The 16976-nt window shown below is 33.2% G+C and overlaps 1 protein-coding gene and 3 long non-coding RNA genes across 7 annotated transcripts in view; 1 reads left to right on the top strand and 3 right to left on the bottom strand.

The window, feature by feature from the left end:
• LOC139905650 (uncharacterized) overlaps positions 1 to 4694 on the bottom strand; it is an 82800-nt gene extending 78106 nt beyond the window's left edge. Inside the window, exons 1-3 of the long non-coding RNA XR_011780579.1 lie at positions 3693 to 4694; positions 3570 to 3631; positions 3378 to 3517 (exon numbers count right to left, since the gene is read on the bottom strand). This is a non-coding gene — a long non-coding RNA (uncharacterized lncRNA). The remainder of the gene's footprint in view (positions 1 to 3377; positions 3518 to 3569; positions 3632 to 3692) is intronic.
• Positions 187 to 2144, bottom strand: LOC121120407 (uncharacterized). Of its 2 annotated transcripts, XR_005865048.2 has the most exons (7): positions 1985 to 2144; positions 1699 to 1755; positions 1264 to 1481; positions 1004 to 1064; positions 758 to 808; positions 513 to 567; positions 187 to 319 (listed from the first exon to the last, which is right to left on the bottom strand). It is a non-coding gene; the product is annotated as an uncharacterized lncRNA (long non-coding RNA). The 2 variants fall into 2 exon arrangements; XR_005865049.2 differs by lacking the exon at positions 1004 to 1064 and having other exon boundaries at positions 1985 to 2143.
• Positions 4695 to 4708: 14 nt separating the features above from the next.
• Positions 4709 to 6437, top strand: LOC139905649 (uncharacterized). Of its 3 annotated transcripts, none has more exons than XR_011780577.1 (6): positions 4709 to 4895; positions 5123 to 5179; positions 5399 to 5616; positions 5819 to 5869; positions 6057 to 6111; positions 6305 to 6437. It is a non-coding gene; the product is annotated as an uncharacterized lncRNA (long non-coding RNA). The 3 variants fall into 3 exon arrangements; XR_011780576.1 differs by lacking the exon at positions 4709 to 4895 and adding an exon at positions 4915 to 5058; XR_011780578.1 differs by lacking the exon at positions 4709 to 4895 and adding an exon at positions 4943 to 5035.
• Positions 6438 to 12709: 6272 nt separating this feature from the next.
• Positions 12710 to 14167, bottom strand: LOC121120724 (uncharacterized). Its single transcript, XM_040715579.2, has 4 exons — positions 14085 to 14167; positions 13647 to 13982; positions 13098 to 13591; positions 12710 to 13027 (listed from the first exon to the last, which is right to left on the bottom strand). The coding sequence occupies exons 1-4, from the start codon at positions 14112 to 14114 to the stop codon at positions 12889 to 12891; spliced, it is 999 nt and encodes a 332-aa protein (XP_040571513.1). The 5' UTR covers positions 14115 to 14167; the 3' UTR covers positions 12710 to 12888.
• Positions 14168 to 16976: the final 2809 nt, after the last annotated feature.

Raw genomic sequence — 16976 nt, 5'->3', positions numbered from 1 at the left:
CAATCAAAGTCTCACAAATTTCAAAATCGACCTCCGATCCTTATAAAAAGTGATTTAACACAAACTTAAAACCCTACATAGAAGTATCAATAGACTGAAGATAACAGAGATCAGTTATATTATCATTTCATCAAAATAGGCACACTATAGCAGCGAGATTGTCAAGAAAATAAATATAAACAAGGGTTAAAATAATATAATTGAATTTTGTTATTTATTAACTTCCAACAAATTTAACATTTGATATATATTATGTTGAATGAGACTTCACACTAGCTCAAAAATAGAGTCCATTAGAAGAGTTGGAATGATTGAAACCCTAATAAGAAAAGAAAATACATTAGAAGTGAGTTTTGGAGCCTTGACTATGGAATAAAATAGTAAGAGATAGTGGCTCAGAGCTACACTGAAAGTATGTTAAGATCACGAAGTTATCATGATAAGCTGCACGACTTTGGATTCATCATTCAGAAACGAAATGAAGTAAAGATTAATTTTTATGTATAAATTACCTTATGGAGTACTTCATGGATCTACTTTCCTCACCGTTCCCTCCTTGATAAAGACCTAATAAGAAGAGAATGAAAATACATCAGAAACGAGTTTTCGAGCCTTGATTATGGAATGAAATAGTAAGAGATAGTGGCTCAGAGCTACACTGAAAGTTTGTTAAGATCACGAAGTTATCATGATAAGCTGCACGACTTTGGATTCATCATTCAGAAATGCAATAGATTAATTATGCAGGGTAAATTACCTTTTAAAGAACTCCAGGATTATATTTTCTCAACAGTTCAGGATGAATTACCTATAGAAGAGATTTAAAAAAAAGAGAGCATTAGAATCTTAGGAGATGATTACAAATAGGGTTCAAGATTTAACCAATAGTTCAGTTCGCTGTGGGATTAAACGTTCTTCAGAAAACTTGTCAGAAGCAGAACTGGTAAGTTTTTGTTATCATCATGGTTGAATATTGGTTAAAGATCGAATCATAGATTATTACCTTAGTATTGGAAGAGTAGCCGAGTCCATACATTTATTATCCCTTTTTGGCCGAGAATCACCTATGAAGAGAAATAAAGAGAGAGGATTAAAATGATGCCCCCATGAAAAACTTCAAGCTAAATTAAATGATTCAAAGATCTCAGTTCGCTGTGGGATTAAACGTTCTTCAGAAAACTTGTCAGAAGCAGAACTGGTAAGTTTTTGTTATCATCACAGTAAGTAAGTAATCTAAGAAAGAGGGAAGTAGCGTATTATTACCTTCTGAGTTATTGGAATTCCTCACTGTTCTTCTAAGAGATTACTCAGATTATAGGGAGACATATCAGACCTTGGTTTGGTTTTCTTTAAAACTTAAAATGGTAATTCAAAGTTTTATCTTCATTCAAATTTGGTCGTCTTACGGTAAATTAGTACCTGAAGTCTCAGGAGGATCCATTCTGCATCTCCCGTTTTGTCGAAGGACATTCCCAAATATTCTAAAAAAACAAAAGAAGGATTATCATCCAAGAACTAAAAGGAAATATTCTTCATGTTAGAGAGTTCATTCAGAACCTCAATGTAATCATTTCACTGTGGAGGTATCACTTTAGTAGATTAAAAGGGACAACTCCAGTGTCAAGCAGTACGGGGCTAAAAATCTCATCATTTAAGGAAAGAGAGGAGGCAACAAACATAATTGACTTTAGAAATTACCTTTGGTATGAAAAAGCTCCAAAAGAAAACTCGAGGCTCCAACGATTCGTCCAGGAACTAATAATAATAATAAAAAAGGATAGATTAGAAAAAATGCATCAAGCATGAGCTATTGCAACTCTACAGAGGATATTGACTTTTCAGAACCTCATTATAATCATTCAGCCCGGAGTCCTTCTCATTGCTCTACAACGAGGATTTCTCCGGGTGTCAAGCAGTACGGGGCTAAAATTATCATCCTCAAAATTAATAACAAAAGTAGAATCGAGAGCTACTCGGTACTCACCCCATGCTGTCGTCTGAGAGAAAGAACTGACTAAATCCTGGGATCACTGGAGGCATGATTCTAAACAACTGAAGAAATAGTTGGGCTTGTCCCCACGTTTTTGACTATTCTTTTTTTATTAAGTAGCGCGGTCGTCAGCTGATGGGGATTCCCGTGACGTCACATCCATAATTTTCAATAACAACTTGTAGCTAGGTATTTACTATTTTATATTTTATTAGGACAATAGTTGTAAACTAAAAATAGCGCATTCATTTCTTGCTTATGGAGTAGCAATTATTTATGGAGGCAAAGATCAAATTGAAAATTATAGCATGTCCAATTACATGATGGTCTAACAAGGGAGTACTTTAGTACTGGAGTCTGCATTATATTTTACACGCCTTAATATTCAAAAAGTTGTGTGACAATTTTTTAGTAAGTGTATTGACTATTGTATAAGTGTGATAATAATTCTTAATTTATTGTTAGTTAATGAAATTTTGGCAAAAAAATTTTAAATAAATATATTATTACTTTCAACGATAATCATTTTGACTCATAACTGGTAAAAAAAATCCATTTTTAACATTCCATGGTTCAATATACCTAGGCAATACATGACGTAAATTAAACATTAATTATTGGTGAATATAATGTTAGTAATAACTTAATCAAAAAACATCCTATAACCAACGTTGTATTAACGTTGGTTATAAATTTAAATAAAGTTGATAATTCTGTTGAGAAAAACGCGTGCAAGGAGAAGGGGGGGGGGAAAGACTTATGGTATCATTGTTGAAAACACTGAAGTGATTATCAGCTCCCTACTTTATTATGATTTTTGAGGGTATAACGAAAGTATTTACAAGCAAAATGTGTAATGAATTGACTTAGACGTTTTTTTATCCGTTATAGTAGATTTGAAAACGTCCCATTCTCCATGAAATTGTAATTCATTATGAACTATATTCTCAGAATAATAACTAATCAAACGACAAAGTAGAGTATTTCGAAATATATTTAAGGTTCCAAGTTAAAAAAAAAGAAGGTTAAATTAAATATAATCTACATACTAAAAAATAAACCATCATACATTTATGTTAAATATACAAACTTAAAAAGATTTAGAGCAAAAGCTAATTATGTAGTAATGTCCTGCGATATTACTCCATATTAAGATCATCAAAAAATTATTTTCCCAGGTATTTATGCTTATATAACAAAATATCATGAAGGATACACAAAATTGCTAATTATAATGCTACACCCCATGCAACTACCTCCATTTTTTTTGCCTTTTATGAGTATTCTGAGCATTATTTATTGGAGCTTATCAACCATTGCTAATCCTTAAGTGATAAAAAAGTAATATTTATTGACTATGTAATATTATATTATTATCTATATGTACCCAAATCTTTAAGTGAAGAAACTAATGTCAGACAAACTACTAGTGAACCATCCAAAGCTACTACTCCCGTTGTTGTGACCATTTAAGTACTTGTTTTTACCATTTAATGAGTTGTGTATCATAATTCTTGATAATTTTAGCTAAAATAGAATCCTATTTAATGATTAGATCTTCAAAAAAATGAATACTAACTGTTAGATGGTACAAAATTCAGAGCTCCATTTCGTAATTTGGTGTGGATGACTCTAAACATGCTGAAAATTATCTTAACTTCACAATTTACAAAGGGGGTATTTCTATAAATGACATCATTACCAACATCCTCCATTAAGTAATGATGGCTCCTCGGGAAGGGAAGAATTTAACCGTGTATTTCTTCATAATTTTTTTGAACGTAGGGTGATTAGCAATAGGTAAGGTTGTATTACATGCAATAAGCATCTTTGTGAGATAAAAGTTAAAGTCTGACGTGATGTATTCATCATTAGCTTGATTTTTTAGATGAATATCCATGCTCTTGATATGAGATGAGGATAATGAGTGGCGTGGAATTCTAGACAGGGGACTAAATGCACATTTATATCGACAAATCCGACAAGCCATCTGTTTCTCATCCGAAAAATATTTTCCAAATTCCTGGGCCTCAATTTTCATAAATCTAGACAGAAGGCGACGTTATTTTAGGCATTTTATTCAGCTCTCTATCGACTATCAGCATCTAATATTATATTAATATTGAATAATATTAAGCGGGAATGATAACGTTCTTGATAGAAGAAAATGTATATTATTTAATTAATGACCAATGATCAAAGACCAGTAAGGACTGACTGATTTGAGTGCAGTCTTTTTAGACCGATCCAACACTATGTATATAATATATTGCCTGTATTTTCATAGGCTGACATATTACCCAATCTTTTCACAAGAATCTTATGAAGGATAATTTAAATTGACCTATAGTCTATCACCGTCTTGGGGGTTTTTACCTTAAGGATTCGGGTCGTTTTACTTTTTTTTATGTCACTTAGGTCAAGATTACTCTCAATAATTAATCCAATTGAACGCATTGTTTTACATTTACACTCATAGAATTTATATTCTTGACATTTAACCATAAACAATTAGAAGTAGCAACTGGAGAGTGGACATGCAATGTGTTGTATTAAATCTAATACAGAATAAGAATGGGAGTCTTTGATTCTTGACTGTATTGGTAATATTATTTGCCTCCATAAATAATTGCTACTCCATAAGCAAGAAATGAATGCGCTATTTTTAGTTTACAACTATTGTCCTAATAAAATATAAAATAGTAAATACCTAGCTACAAGTTGTTATTGAAAATTATGGATGTGACGTCACGGGAATCCCCATCAGCTGACGACCGCGCTACTTAATAAAAAAAGAATAGTCAAAAACGTGGGGACAAGCCCAACTATTTCTTCAGTTGTTTAGAATCATGCCTCCAGTGATCCCAGGATTTAGTCAGTTCTTTCTCTCAAACGACAGCATGGGGTGAGTACCGAGTAGCTCTTGATTCTACTTTTTGTTATTAATTTTGAGGATGATAATTTTAGCCCCGTACTGCTTGACACCCGGAGAAATCCTCGTTGTAGAGCAATGAGAAGGACTCCGGGCTGAATGATTATAATGAGGTTCTGAAAAGTCAATATCCTCTGTAGAGTTGCAATAGCTCATGCTTGATACATTTTTTCTAATCTATCCTTTTTTATTATTATTAGTTCCTGGACGAATCGTTGGAGCCTCGAGTTTTCTTTTGGAGCTTTTTCATACCAAAGGTAATTTCTAAAGTCAATTATGTTTGTTGCCTCCTCTCTTTCCTTAAATGATGAGATTTTTAGCCCCGTACTGCTTGACACTCTGGAGTTGTCCCTTTTAATCTACTAAAGTGATACCTCCACAGTGAAATGATTACATTGAGGTTCTGAATGAACTCTCTAACATGAAGAATATTTCCTTTTAGTTCTTGGATGATAATCCTTCTTTTGTTTTTTTAGAATATTTGGGAATGTCCTTCGACAAAACGGGAGATGCAGAATGGATCCTCCTGAGACTTCAGGTACTAATTTACCGTAAGACGACCAAATTTGAATGAAGATAAAACTTTGAATTACCATTTTAAGTTTTAAAGAAAACCAAACCAAGGTCTGATATGTCTCCCTATAATCTGAGTAATCTCTTAGAAGAACAGTGAGGAATTCCAATAACTCAGAAGGTAATAATACGCTACTTCCCTCTTTCTTAGATTACTTACTTACTGTGATGATAACAAAAACTTACCAGTTCTGCTTCTGACAAGTTTTCTGAAGAACGTTTAATCCCACAGCGAACTGAACTATTGGTTAAATCTTGAACCCTATTTGTAATCATCTCCTAAGATTCTAATGCTCTCTTTTTTTTTTAAATCTCTTCTATAGGTAATTCATCCTGAACTGTTGAGAAAATATAATCCTGGAGTTCTTTAAAAGGTAATTTACCCTGCATAATTAATCTATTGCATTTCTGAATGATGAATCCAAAGTCGTGCAGCTTATCATGATAACTTCGTGATCTTAACAAACTTTCAGTGTAGCTCTGAGCCACTATCTCTTACTATTTCATTCCATAATCAAGGCTCGAAAACTCGTTTCTGATGTATTTTCATTCTCTTATTAGGTCTTTAACAAGGAGGGAACGGTGAGGAAAGTAGATCCATGAAGTACTCCATAAGGTAATTTATACATAAAAATTAATCTTTACTTCATTTCTTTTCTGAATGATGAATCCAAAGTCGTGCAGCTTATCATGATAACTTCGTGATCTTAACATACTTTCAGTGTAGCTCTGAGCCACTATCTCTTACTATTTTATTCCATAGTCAAGGCTCCAAAACTCACTTCTAATGTATTTTCTTTTCTTATTAGGGTTTCAATCATTCCAACTCTTCTAATGGACTCTATTTTTGAGCTAGTGTGAAGTCTCATTCAACATAATATATATCAAATGTTAAATTTGTTTGAAGCTAATAAATATCAAAATTCAATTATATTATTTTAACCTTTGTTTATATTTATTTTCTTGACAATCTCGCTGCTATAGTGTGCCTATTTTGATGAAATGATAATATAACTGATCTCTGTTATCTTCAGTCTATTGATACTTCTATGTAGGGTTTTAAGTTTGTGTTAAATCACTTTTTATAAGGATCGGAGGTCGATTTTGAAATTTGTGAGACTTTGATTGGGTATCTAAGACGACAGTCTTCCCTTCTTAATCGTTTTACCGTTGTATCATTGAATGTTGCTTTGTATTATTTTAAATCTATTTAAATAATATCCAAGGATATTCGTTCCATTTTGTAGTTATCCCATTTTTTAGGGGCATGTACTAGTAAATAGTCACTCATCATATTTTTCTCATTTTATGATGTCATGCACGGTGAAAGGAATGTTGAGGCATCTAAAGGAAGATACTTATAACTTGATCGTCCGTCTCAAATTTTTTTTTCAAAAATCTGTACCTTTTCAGAAAAGATTTCAAATATCTATAGCTGTTTACAAGAAATTAAATTTTAATCCCTTATTTCACCTAAAATTACAACCCCTCTAACCCATCCTCTACGGATGCCCCCTTTGTGGCTTGTCGTTTATTTCATTTAATACTAGGAAGTAGTATTTCCATTATCCCAAAATTCTTTAAATTACCCCATTTGGAGTTTTTACACGGAGTCGGAAACCTAAAATTAATAAAAGTCGAAGTAGCAGCACTGACTATATTTATTTAAACTTTTTGTCTGTGTTCTTTCTTCCTCCTTTCTCAAGGCTTGAGTAAACCATTAAAATAAAATAAAAGGTTCGAATTCATCATAATAATGAATCTTATTCATTTAAAATGAATTCCATACATCCAAACTGAATTAAAATACCCTTATTTCATGTAAAAAAATAAATTACAAAGGACTTCAAGTCCTTGAAGATCCATTTTAAGCCTGAAAAATAAGTGCAAAGATATATTTATGCTATAATATATACACGAATACTAAAGATCCTAGGGCGAAAAGGTCTGGGGAAAGTAGTCTAGTTACCAGAAAAAAACCCAGTTTAGAAGATTGTATATATTTTGTAATATGCACAGTTTAAAAAGACAGTCATTAGGTTTATTTTTGTTAATGTATTTTGATTATGATTACTTCAATAGGGAAATATAAAGGATGTTTTTGTAGACAGCTTGTACATTTCGTGAGTGTTAATAATCCCTGAAGTGGATCTATCTTAATATTTTTTATAGTGTTCCCTACTAAAAATTCAATATTGGAAAAAAAAAAAAAAAAAAAAAAAAGAGTTCAAAAATACTGGCTGTTCTTATAGTGGATAATTTTTGAGTCTCGAGTTGTTAACTAATTTATTAATTATTATCAAATAAGTCCTATGGTGGTACAATATTTCAAAAACATACATTTATTAGGAGATTCCTATACAATCTGGGAAAATGAAGATGGCTTCAATAGCTTAGTAAAATAGTAATCAACTTTAAATGGGGTGAATTCCAGTCTTTGCATAATATATTTGTTGCATGATTATAATTTTTTTTGTTTTGATAGTTCCTTCGCAGGTCACTGAGCAAAAAGGCAAAGCAAGCGGTACATAGTGTCAAATGACAGATACAAGAAGTTAGCGGATATCTGATTCAATTTAATTTCCTAGTATATATTTTTTTAATTCTTAATCCAACGAAAATTAAGACCACAGAAAATTGGGTAAATTTAATATAATCTATAAATCTCTAGTAAATAATTTAGGCTTAGGAGGAGGTCCAAATGAATCATTTAAACCATTATCTACATTTTTCTTATGTGAATCCATCACATTTGATTCACACGTTTTCAGAAGAGATGAAGAGAGGATCAAGGGCTGATTTTGAAGTGTGTAAGACATTGATGGCGCCTCGGGAGTAACAGTCTTTCTTCCTTTATTCGGTTTAACACGAACAAACAAGCCAGGACTAATTTCTTCGGGTTTCTGCGAGGGCAACTCACGTAGAGGCTGCAGACTTGGAATAGAAACACTGAGAGTATTTAATTCAAATGATGATCTGTCTTTTGTTTGAAGGAGAGGGCTACCGAACTGGGGTAGACTGGGCTTGGATACTATAGGAGGTATGATGATAGGGGGCCTTTGTAGTGGATCAAGGGACTCTTTCTTCTTCTCACTTTGTGTCTCTTTTGAATAAAAGGAGTATCCGAACTTTTCTAACCCATATTTGGAAATACCAAAGTGTAATAAATTGGGCTCATCCCTTAACGGTTCTTTATCCTCAGTCTTGGGATCTTCATTCTCCTTCTCTTCTTCGCTCTTCTCTTGCCCCTCTTCATTGTCAAGCTCATTTATATGCAAAATGTCGTTGAGTGTCTCCCGCACTCTGTGTGGAAAGAGTGTGCCATAGTTGTTCGTCGCATAAAGCATCATGGACTCACAAAAACGTCCCCAATCCGTAACATGCCTCTGCATCTCCTCATTAAAGCCCTCCAGTGTGGAGTTAGACTCTGTTATCGCGGAAATGGCGGAGTCCATTTCCTTCTCCAATTGCTCAAGAGCCTCCAGCGTTTCCAATGCAGACTCCGCAGGGCCCTCTTCTCGGTAGAGAGTGGAAGGCTGAACATTTGTGCCATTGTGCTCATAGTAAGCCTCAAACTCCTCGTGAGCAGAATGAATTCGACGGTCCAATCCGCGGAATTTACTCTGGATATCACTTAGTATCGTGGATATAGCTCCGCAACTCACCATTATTAATTATTATTTTCCTTTTACGTCTCTTAATCAATTGCTATAGTATTTGTTTCATTTTTCAAGATGATGAAACGTAAATAATTCCCTCTCTTTAATTTAATTCACATAGCATGGGTACCATATGTGATTTATTCTCCGGCCAACTCATTTTTTTAAAAATATGTAGTCAAATCTTATTTCTGTATCTAAGTCAAATCCAGAACATCTCGGTTCCAACAGAAATGCAGTTGTTATCCGAAGCACATATAAATTTTTTGATTTAAATCAATAAAAAAACGGTCAGCTCAAGGCATTACCGTTCTAACACAAAAGTACCCTATGTTTTTATTGTCAGCTGTCGACTCCCTCTTCTCCCTTGATACGTTATGGGCTATGATTATTTCATATTGCATTATTTTTGGTAAATTTACAAATTGAAAAGTTATGCTCCATTTTGAAAGGAACAGGAGTGCAGGTTTACTAAAATCTACTATTACCACTTTCCCTTTCTAATTATTCTTATTTTCTATTAAATTGTGTTATTAATATTTTTATTTTACATAATTATTTTCTTGCTAGTGTATATTATTAATTATTATTTATTACATCAGAAGTGTGTATGCTGGTATTATTTTTACCACTATTTATATGTGGATTTTAATATGATATATTTAATTATTATATGATTTTTCATGTTTAATTTCATTTGATTTTAATATGCAAGAAGTTGAAGTTAAAAATATATGCGATGACATAATTTAATTGTTTTATCACTTTTAAGTATAAATGACAATGATATCTTCAATAAAAAAAGTAAAAAAATGAAACTAATAGTAAAAAATTTATTTGTCTTGAACACGAAAGTATTTCAAAACTTAATTTTTTTAAATTCTGGTTTGCTAAATAATTTGAAAGTTAAAAATTCAAAGGATAGAAGATTTAGTAATGACTAGTTACTAATAACTACAATTGACTTGTGGTAAATCCGGTTATGAGTTATTAAGAGAATATTTGCATCTTCTTTGTATAAGAACTCTCAATGACGGAATTTTAAAGGAATTTTTTGAAATATTAAAGATAAAAATTAGAAGTATGTCTAAAATTAATAGCCAAGTTTCTTTGACGTTGGACGAGTGTTTGATTAAAATTTTGCTCGATTATGATGGTAAGAGTGGCTCCATCATAGGGGAATCAACCTTTTCTAATTTAGAAGGAGATGCCATTAAAGCACTAGTTTTTGTACATTCGGGCGTGTCCACAGTTCGATGGAAACAAGTTGTAGCATATTACTATACGCCAAAATCTTATGACGGAACGAATTATGCTCCAATAAGAACGGATATACTTGGAATGTTCCATGATTTCAACAGATATGGGATCCCAAAATATAGCTATGCGGAATTGATTTTGTAAAAATTGTGTAAAAAATCTAGTAATTGTATAAATAAAATCAATAACCAAGCAAATCCCAGTGAATAACTTTATTTTCTTGTTGATCCTCACATTTTATTTAAAAATACTCCAATAACAATATTATTTGAACCTAGAGATATTGTTTTATCATAAAGCCTACCATCAAATTTAGTCTCTTTTTTTTCTATATTACATCCAATGTTTAGCTACAATGTAAAATTTAACAAACAAATAAAACAAAACAATTATCAAAACAAAACAAAAAAACAACAACAAGACAAGTATCACTGACATAAATTGAGGTGTTAACACTTCTTCGATTATGATGACTCAAAAATACAATTGGTTAATTATCGCCAATCTTAATGGTGTCTATAGGTGTTTTCTAAAAGTTGATTTCTCAAAAGTTTCTGCAGTCCGACGTCCTGATTCCCTACTACCATTAAATGTATAGTTAAAGGATATTTTAAGCTATCCATACTTCTCATAAATTTTTCCTTCTTGCAAATCAACAAAAACTGTTTTATCAAAACACAAAAGGTTCTTCCCCATAGCTGATCTGTTACCTTTTTCCATTGGTCCAAACAGAAAAGTCCCCGCTTTCTCCTCCAGGCCTAATTTTAATAAAATTTTAGACGCCAACTCCCTAAATATTTTTGTCTTGTGATATGAAAAAACATATGCAATTGGGTGAAAAACTTCTCCACATTCAAAGGTACAAAGGTGGTCTAATAGGGATTTCCCTGCAAACTTGTTGCAAGGTAGTGTTCTGCTATTTATATGCGTTTACAAATATCTACAAGCGATATTCTTTATGCTCTTTAGTGAGGAAAAAATTGACTTGAACTGTTTTTCTCCTTCATCCTGCTCCAGTCTCCCACAATGGATTGAAAAAACAGTGGACATTGTTCTATTTTATTTCTGTAAAATCCCGATTTAAAATCTAATATCTCTCTCGTTCTTTTAATTGCCGGGGGTAACTCTAGATTAAAAGAAGGCACCAAACTTTTATTAATTGGTTGTCAAAGTGCAATTAACATATAGTGGTGATCCGGTAACATGTAAATTTTACCACTCCTTCTCCAGCTAATCCATCCAATACATGCTCTTAATATGTCACTGATGATGTCTTCTTTTCTATAGCTGCCCTTTCTGCAGATCCCATCTTCTTTCTTCCCTTCTGTGACTCAAGAGTACTTCCATTCTGACGCAAATAGATTATCTATCATCTCCAATATCCCCTCCCAAATACAAGTTTCTTCCAAAATACAAAATTTAATCAACTTTTATTTCGTCAGAATGCGTAATATTCCCGAAAAGTAAACACCCAAAATCACACGCCTGTCTAATGTCCATCGTCCATGGAAAATTTTCGTTTAAAATTCTAAAAAGCATCTTCCCAAAGATCTTGGAAATTATTTTTTCAATTGAGTTCAATCCAAATCCTCCCCTTCTTTTGGGCACTTACAATCGAAGACCTCCATCTATCGAAATTGATAAATCATTTGATGAGCTGACCAACGGAATTAGAATTCCGTGGCTCAGCATACCTCTGCAACAATCTATTGCTCCGTTTGAAAATAGAATCAGCAGAATTTTTTTTTAGTTTTTCGGGTTTCAACGCAAAGAATATTTTCTACGCTTGAAACTTCATTATATTCTGAGACATTAAAATGAAATATTGTAGAAATAAATTTAGCTTTATGATTTCGGATCATATTTGTGCCTTATAATTTTATATCTTGAGGAAAAATGTGCCTTTAACCAAGAACAACTTATGTTATATAGTAGAAACTTGATATAAAAGAAGGATTTAAAGGCCAAGCCTTTAAAGGTTGAAAGTTTCAATGGTCCTTATCATGTTCTAGGACTTAAATAACAATAATTATTATAGGTTTCAGCCTGAAGGCCAAAATGCGGTTGCATGGGGATATTATTATCTCATTCTTGAAAAGAGAACATCTAAGTATTAAGTAACTGCGTGTGATTGTGCTCATGAAAAGTAGAAACAACACTAAGGAATTGTTGAGGAGTTATCTTCTATATTTTAAAGTAAATTTTGTCGGTTCGTAGATCCCTAATAAAACCGGACAATGCAGGGTATCACCCACACAAAAACACAAAAGAAAAATAAATCTATATACATAAAGATACCATAGATCTCCGAACAACAGCTGATCTGAACTTTTGCCATAACAGCCTCCTTAAGAAAAACTTTGTTGTTCTATATATTCTCTATCGTTCTATTATACAGTATACAGATTTCTTCAATAACAATAAAGATAAACTCATCTTATGGAGATGGTAACTAAATAAATAAAATATTATGACTACAAATGAGCTTTTTTAACTTCATATGGATCATAGCACCAATGTTTAACTATAGGTTTTTTTATTTCTCTTGGATTTTTCTTTGTATTGACACAAATTTCCTTGGGGACATTCACACATTTCTTCGTGGGCGTAAGTCTGAAATAAAGATTAAAATATGCATAATATGTAAAACCAGAGTGGATCATGAGTATCCTTGCAAACTTACTTTGGAACAAGGGAAGTCTCTACACGACAATTTTCTTGCGGTTCAAGGTCACATTCTTCTTGAGGAATACTTTGTACTTGAGTTTGTGTTTCATCGTGACAAACTTCCGGGCCAGGAACGGATATAAGAGTACAATTGCTTGAAATACAAATATTTCTGCCTACATTTTTGCATTCTGTTTTTGGATGAACTTTGGTGACTTTCTTTTTCTCAATTTTACACTTTTTGACGGGCCACATCTCGCATTCCTCCTTTAGGAGGAAGGGACTGATACCCTCTCCCCCTTCTTTATCATGAGGAATGTGCAAGAGTTGGTGAGTGACATTTTTGCATCGGAGTTCCTCTATCTTTTTGCAAACAGGTTCTTCTTGTTCGAGTTCATAGTTCTTGTATAAGGTTTCGCAGAGTGTTTCGTAATGAGTAGAACAAATATTGTCTTCCTGACATTTCTGTATAATGGGTGTACGACATTTCTTGACTTTTTGATTATGAGGCTAGAGAAATGAAGTTTGCAAAAATTAATAGAGTTTGAAAGGAGCTTAGACTTACGACTTGTTTGAATGTAATGTGACAATTTTTCTTGAAAGTCGTTTCACATTTTTTTTCAGGAGCAGATACGTAGTCGGTGAAGTGAGTTGTGTGACATTTTTTTTTTAATGCATGCATGCATTCCATTCCATGGTCATAGACAGTTTCAGTAACATGTATTATCTTTTTAATACATTTTTGACCTCGATCATTATAAGTTCCAGGAAGATTGTTTCTATCAATGAATAGCCTCCTTAATACACCATCCAAACTACCCAAAACCACGTTTTTTCCTTTTCTTTCATTTATAAAGTTAGAAGAAACATTTTCTTTTGCTAAACCATGAGCACAAATAGTCTTATGCCCACCCAAAATAAAATAAAAACAAATATTTATCTCTAGCACTAAATAACATATTAATTACAATACTGACTGATAAACTATAACAAGATCACATACCAAAATAAGAAGACTTGGATTAAATTTCATGTTTATATATATATGTGTTCCTGAATTAACTGGATATTAATATGTAACTCATCATACCTTTTTCCTATTCTTTCTCTTTTATAGAGGATTTAATTGTTAATGGTATATTATGTATTTAGATCTAATTTTACGCTATTCCCTTGAATTATAATACTTTTTTTTTACAACGATACTCGCCATTACTTAAACACAAATTATTTACATATTATTATCCTATGGAGCTTATGTAATTGACGTACGCATGTACACAAACTCAAAATAAAGCACTGCGTTACCTCGCTAAAACAAAAATAACAGCGTATTTCGTTGTTAGCAGTCAATATTTCTGCTTTTCTTATCCTAATCAATGTTATACCGGGCCGTGCAAAATTATTTACCGATGATGTAAATATACTTTTTAAAAGGTTTTGTGGCAACCAATCTGATTGTTTCGTATTTTTACTGTTAAAATAAACAAAAATCCTTCCTGTGAGAGCGTAACAACTTCACACGTGAGACCATATCCAATCAGGAAACAAAGAAGATCGAAATTGCAGCCCTCCTCGGAGTGGGAGTGCCTCATAACAACATTAAGGAACAGGTTGGGGCCTCGTTGAAGACAATTTACAACGTTTCCAAGCGCTTGGAGGCTGGTGGTGATCTCAAGCATTCCCCTGGGGCTGGCAGGAAGCCCACTGTCTCAACAAGGCAAGTAAAGGCAGTGTTCAAGAGGACTCCCAACAGGTCCATTGCCGACATGGCCAGAAAGATGGGAACGTCGACATCAACTGTTTCAAGGGTATTGAAAAGGGCTGGAGGAAAGTCCCTGAGGCATACTGAACGCCCTCTGCTAACTGAACGTCAGCGAGAAGTCAGACTTGAGCGTGCCAAGAAAATCTTGAATGATATCAAGAGCTCATCTGGACGCATCATCATTTTTTCAGATGAGAAACTTTTACGGTCGATCCTGTTTTCAACAGGCAAAATGACCGTGTTGTGAGCTTTGGAGATGTTTGGAGATCCAACGGGAAGGCCATGAAGCCGGTATGGTTCCCCACTGGCTCAGATTAACAGCGGAGGATTATGTGAAGATTCTGGCGTCCAAGGTCTTTCCGTGGATCAAATCCATAGTCGGCAACTCTCCTTGGAGTTTTCAACAAGATGGAGCACCCGCCCACGCTTCCAAGAAAGCTCAGAAGTGGCTCAAGGACAACATGAACATTTGGCCAAGGACTACTGCTCCCCTCAGAGCCCAGATCTGAACCTACTAGACTTCCCTATCTAGGCGCACGTGGATACCAAGGCCTGCAAAAAACGACACAAGAACATAAATGCCTTAAAGGCTGCTGTCAACAAGGCCTGGGCCTTCATGGACGCCGATTACATCCAGCAAGTCTGTGGCTGCTTCAGACGTCGCTTGACCAGTGTCATTGAGTCAAATGGTGGCTACATTGATTAAATTTGATCACAAACTATTTTATTATTCTAAAAATGTATGAATAAATTGTTTCTCAAGTCATTCGAAATGTCATTATTGTCTGCGATATGTTCTGAAGAAAAATCGGTAAATAATTCTGCACGGCCCGGTAAAAGAAAAAATTTCAGAACCAACTCCGGGACCGTTAATGTAAAATTAATATTTTTTTATGAAGTAAAATGAGAGAATTTAGGCAGTAATTGGGATCCATAGATGACATATTGACCATATGTATGTTATTACAATTTATGCTATTAAGTAAAACCAAAAAAATATGTCATAATGCATTTTGTCAGGATCTGGATGGGGTCAAAGTGTTTTCCAATTCTAGTGCACGATCTTTTATATTGTCTAGCAATAAAGCAAAGTATGTCTGTTGTTGAAGCCTTATTTTTCCAAACAATGAAATATTTCCACTAGTATATAAATATAACATATATTAGGGTGACGAAGCTTCCTCTTTTCGAGACCTTAAAAAAGTTTCCGGCAAGGATTCCAAACAAGTCCGGTATTTTGCCTCGACGCAAAAAAAAAAAAAAAATTAGAAAAATGTTAATATATATTTTTTTTTATGCCTCGTTTATTTGTGTTTCTGTGTCTTTCACATAGCTTAGTATTTACATTAAGCACCTTATCCATTCCCCTCCGTGCGCTTTACAACAGTACATTACATCTGCAGCCATGCCTAAACGGAAATGTAAGTTCGCGAGCGAACTAAAAAATAAATAATTAATTTTTTTATTTTGATATATGTGCATATAATGAATTTATTATTTAGAAATCGGAGGTTGCCTTTAATAAAATAAAGTCCTGTAGACACTTTTAGAGGCTACCCTACATAACTACTTGGAAACCATTTTGAGCCTGTTCCAAAAAAACAATTTGAATAAATCGGACACCATTAAATAAAATTTGAGAGTATAATTTTTATCAGTGAGTTGGAACCCTGTATATTTCAGGACCCATGAGATTGCTTTTAGTAAGCTATGTCCTTGAGGCTCATTGCTATGTATTGTGAAATAAAAAGGGCTTTATATATTAATGAATATTTTGTAGGCTGGGCTTTTTATTTATAAATATTAAATGACTCAATAATTAATTCAAAATGAACAATTTAACGGAAAAATGAACGAATGAAAAAAAATAAAAATGAACGAATGAATGGTGAACGGAAAGTTTTTACAAAATGACCGAATGAACGAAAACGATGAATTACATTGATCACTCAATGTGGAGTAATTCACCTATAAAGTAACATGTTAGAATAAACCTATAATTTCTTGTTCATTTCTATAATCATTATTTTTATTTGAAAATCCTATCATGTATTACTACGACATCTTGATAATTTTGCCATTTATATTCATATTCTTTGAGTAAAGTATAGTTCATCTAATATAATTCAA

This window comes from Lepeophtheirus salmonis, chromosome 6 (assembly GCF_016086655.4).
Source record: "Lepeophtheirus salmonis chromosome 6, UVic_Lsal_1.4, whole genome shotgun sequence".
Lineage (NCBI taxonomy): Eukaryota > Metazoa > Arthropoda > Copepoda > Siphonostomatoida > Caligidae > Lepeophtheirus > Lepeophtheirus salmonis.
This window is presented reverse-complemented; position numbering and strand designations above follow the sequence as displayed.

What these genes read in the sequence shown, in the direction of transcription:
- LOC121120724 (XM_040715579.2), bottom strand. Translation starts at nt 14,114, where the DNA reads ATGAAATTTAATCCAAGTCTTCTTATTTTG. An exon ending in ATCCAAGTCTTCTTATTTTG is followed by an intron (nt 13,983 to 14,084) that starts GTATGTGATCTT and finishes GGTGGGCATAAG; the next exon opens with ACTATTTGTGCTCATGGTTT. An exon ending in GAGACTTCCCTTGTTCCAAA is followed by an intron (nt 13,028 to 13,097) that starts GTAAGTTTGCAA and finishes TCTTTATTTCAG; the next exon opens with ACTTACGCCCACGAAGAAAT.